The 3,901-nt window shown below is 34.8% G+C and overlaps 1 protein-coding gene across 1 annotated transcript; it reads right to left on the bottom strand.

Annotated features, from left to right (window-relative positions):
• Positions 1–288: 288 nt before the first annotated feature.
• Positions 289–1,238, bottom strand: LOC106411876 (EPIDERMAL PATTERNING FACTOR-like protein 9). The gene is made up of 3 exons (XM_013852724.3): positions 981–1,238; positions 784–842; positions 289–666 (listed from the first exon to the last, which is right to left on the bottom strand). The coding sequence occupies exons 1-3, from the start codon at positions 1,069–1,071 to the stop codon at positions 511–513; spliced, it is 306 nt and encodes a 101-aa protein (XP_013708178.2). The 5' UTR covers positions 1,072–1,238; the 3' UTR covers positions 289–510.
• Between the last annotated feature and the right edge of the window lie 2,663 nt (positions 1,239–3,901).

The following is a 3,901-nucleotide window of genomic DNA, read 5'->3' as shown; positions in this document are numbered from 1 at the left end:
TTTATCATCATCGTCAGAATTATCATCAACACGAACCCCAACATAAACTTCAAACGATCCTATTATCCCATGCACACAGTAGCAACAACACTGGCGAAAATTAGCGATTAAGTAAAATGTCTTACTAATATTTAAGCAAGAAATATTAATAAGTTATACTTGATTTGTTCCGTTTATGATGTTTTTGGTTAATGCACACATATTCAGAACCTAGATAACCTATAATTTTATCTTACATTAAAAATATTAACTAAAAAAGTTTGACTAAAAAAGTAGTACACTGCATAATACACTATTAAAATTAATTTGCATGGAAACTTCAAAACAAATTAACCAATACAGGAAAAAAAAACTGTACGCCATCTTCTAATATGAGAAAGATGAAGTATAATTTTGACCAAAACATCTCATTCAAAAAACAAAATGCAATTAAGCCGATACAAAAGATGCAATAGAAGTGCAAAAAGAAGAGATTATCAGTTTACCAAAAAAAAAAAGAGATTATCATTATTATCTATGACAAACGCATCTGTAATGATAAGCACTGTTGATAGGATCATTGCCTTCAACGGGGACTTGTTCAGCTCTGCATTTGTATCTGCATCCTCTGCATTCGTTGTAAGTGCAAGTTGGTGCCGTCGACCCAATCATATGCCTCCTTGAGTACTGTATGAAAATATTGTAACATACGTTTTACAATATTAATACAACTAAATCATATATTATCGATTGCTTCCTTGTAGTAATTACTAATAGACAACAATTCTCTCATTATGAATATACCGGGAGATGGACTTGTCGGGGAAGTGAAAGCGTATCGTCGATAGAACGAGCTTTTGAAGCTGATTCAAAAGTACACGAACAAGAGAATTTCAAAAAGAAAAAAAAAACTATTGTTAGTCGTCTTGATGTGGATTCAATAGATTATATAACTACGAAGATTTATAGAATATGCAGGAGATGGGTTGAAACTATAAGACCTTCGACTATAAAATTTCCAAGAAGCAAACCGAAGAGAAGAAAGAAGAAGGATATGCATCGTAGCTTCATGTTACTCATTTCATGCTTCATCTTGTTCCTCTTCTTCTTGCTTTATCGTATGGACCAAATGTTTTGGAGAGAGATAAGTTTAGCTATTTGGCTGTAAGTTTTGTCTTCTACTAAGTTTACAAAAAAAAAAAAAAAAAAAAAAGTTTTGTCTTCTACTTATCATGTAGTGGTGAGTTTGCGAACACGTAGAGATAAGAATCGGAAAATACAGAGAATGTAGTATTAACTTTTACCCCACTAAATTTTTAATAAAATAAAAAACATATTTAACAACTACACTGTTTTTGGATGAAATATAAAATGAATCATCATTAGAAAGAATATGGCCATTTACAAATTAATGAGTAAGCAATGAACTCAGATATTTCAGCATTAGCCTTTAATAATGCTTAGTGTTTTGTTTTTTAGCACATCATAATTGGCTTCTTATGTATGTTTTCTATGCTCTTGTCTCCTTACCTTATCTCTTTTTCAATACATATATTTATTAGAAATTAGCTCGCCAACAGCTCATCAGGAGTATATGCTTAGAAGTAAAATCAGCCCAATAACATGTTGATATTAAATTTTCTAATCCGCTAAACAGAATTTACTAAATTTGGATCTACGTGGATTCCTTAGAGGATTCAAATAAAACTATGATGAATTTAAGATATGAACAATCTTGTCCTATATTCGTCATCACAAGTTATCTTGTTCTATTGAACCGAATTGTTCTATTGATCTTTCAAATTGGCAGAGCTGTTCAATTGCACATCTAGACCATAAATTGTGCTACAAAGCCCAACAGAGAAACTATATTGGCTAAAAACCACTTGAAAAATATTATTGGATGTCTCATGAAACCAGTAAGCCTAAGACCAGAAGTAGTTTCTCTCGATTTGGGTAGATTGTATGGCGGGTTCTAGAGTGGAGTAGTTAAGGAGTTTCGGACTTATGTATGACCAGGTACTTTAACAAAAAAAAAGTATGGCAACCAGGTAAGTTTTCGAATCAATCATGATTTTTTTCCACTCTAACCTAGCTGCAAAGTGGAAGCACCGTAACCTAGTGGTTAAGGTTTAAAGGCTTCTACACTCAGGTCTGGGGTTCGAATCCCAGGCTATACAATTTATTGCAGATTGCACTTTCTTGCAGCTATCTATCTTGAACAAGATTAAACCACACAAGACTGCATGGCGCATACAAGTAAAAATCACTCATACATGGAGACATTTCATGAAAGATGTTGGAGAATCTATGGAACTAATCCTGTGTGATGCAAATGTAAGTTTGACTTTCAATATAGATTTTCCATTTCTTGAATATGGTTGTGTTAAGAAACAAGCTAACCGATATATTTTTTAAAAACTTTTTAAAGGGAAAAATAATTCATGACTCGTGTAAAAAGACATGCATTGCTGAATTGGCCAAAAACTTTTGCGTCTTCTAAAAAAAACTCATAGTACTAGCTTAAACCGTAAGATATTGTTGAGTTTGCACAGAATTTTTATCAGAAATGTACTTACACTGACTTCTTTTAACATAGGCCTGGGCATGTTAACCTTGACCCGAAGACCCGAACCGGAAACGTCCCAAAAATACCCGACCCAGAACTAGACCGAAAATTTACAAGTACCTTTTAGGTCTAAATTTTTTTTACCCGAAAGAACCGGAACCGAAAAGGAACCGAACCGAACCGAATAGACCCGGACACGTAAAGAACCGACCCGAATAGACCCGACCCGATAAGAACCGATTTGTACCCGACTTAAAAACATGTATATCTAAAACTATGATGTTTTTGTGTTCTATTTTATATATATATAAATTATTTAATGATTTAGTTGAAATATCTTTTGTTAACAACATTTGTTATTATTTTTTAACATTTTTTAAGTAATATGCAGCTTTAAAATGTAAAATTTAGAGTTTAAATTTTTTTTATTTTAATTATTAATAGTTTCATTTAAGTTGTTTTGTAAAATTTTAGATAAATATGACAAATATCAACTAAAGTTGATGGAATTAGATATATCATGTCTTTTTCAGATCCTAAATACCCGAACCCGACCCGGACCCGATATGGACGCAAAAAATTATGGATATTTTATGGGTATTTTAATTATAGACCCGAACCCGAGAAAAACCGACCCGAACCCGAACTGAAAATTTCTAAGTACCTATTGGGTCTAAATATTTAGGACCCGAAAAGATCCGGACCCAAAAAGAACCGGCCCGAACCCGACACGAAGAACCAAACGCCCAAACCTATTTTAACAAATGGAAAAATATATCTGTTGGTTCACATTCCCTCTAGGCTCCAGGCTGCTTTGACCCTCCTTAATATGATACTACAGTGCAATACAAATAAAAATCAAACTGGTTGTTCTGCTCTTTTCAGAACAACAAACAAAATCAAACTGCATCAGATGTTTGACCCGCACTTATATCCCTCTTTACCTATATATACCGTCCTCTGTATACTTCTTGAATAATAAGAATTACCAGTAAAGCTGGCGGCTAGGGCTTTGGCGACAGATATGGCGATTCCACGATCTGCTTGAGCTCGCAGCTGATCCAGTCTCAACACGCCTCCACAGCTATCTATCGGGCACAAGGGAGACTATCCCACACTCCTTGTCGCCTCCTTGGATCTGCAGTACCGGAGGAGCACGCACGGTGACGTATTCTCCAAGGATCAATCTCTGTTTCGACTGATCTTCCAAAAATACACTCCTTGGTGTATTTGTTTCCTCTTTCCCCACAGCATCACTCGTTCCGCGGTCCTTGGGGTGTCCGATCTTGGTCTTTGCTAAGATCTCCAGTTAACCTAGAACGTAGAGACAGTGGTGGTGTCACATATCATCGT

Source organism: Brassica napus, chromosome C8 (assembly GCF_020379485.1).
Source record: "Brassica napus cultivar Da-Ae chromosome C8, Da-Ae, whole genome shotgun sequence".
NCBI classification, from domain to species: Eukaryota; Viridiplantae; Streptophyta; class Magnoliopsida; order Brassicales; family Brassicaceae; genus Brassica; species Brassica napus.
This window is presented reverse-complemented; position numbering and strand designations above follow the sequence as displayed.

Coding starts and splice junctions, on each gene's coding strand:
- LOC106411876 (XM_013852724.3), bottom strand. CDS start 1,071: ATGAAGCATGAAATGAGTAACATGAAGCTACGATGCATATCCTTCTTC. Junction 843..980: donor TGGAAATTTTATAGTCGAAG/GTCTTATAGTTT, acceptor CTTTTGAATCAG/CTTCAAAAGCTCGTTCTATC. Junction 667..783: donor CCCGACAAGTCCATCTCCCG/GTATATTCATAA, acceptor ATTTTCATACAG/TACTCAAGGAGGCATATGAT.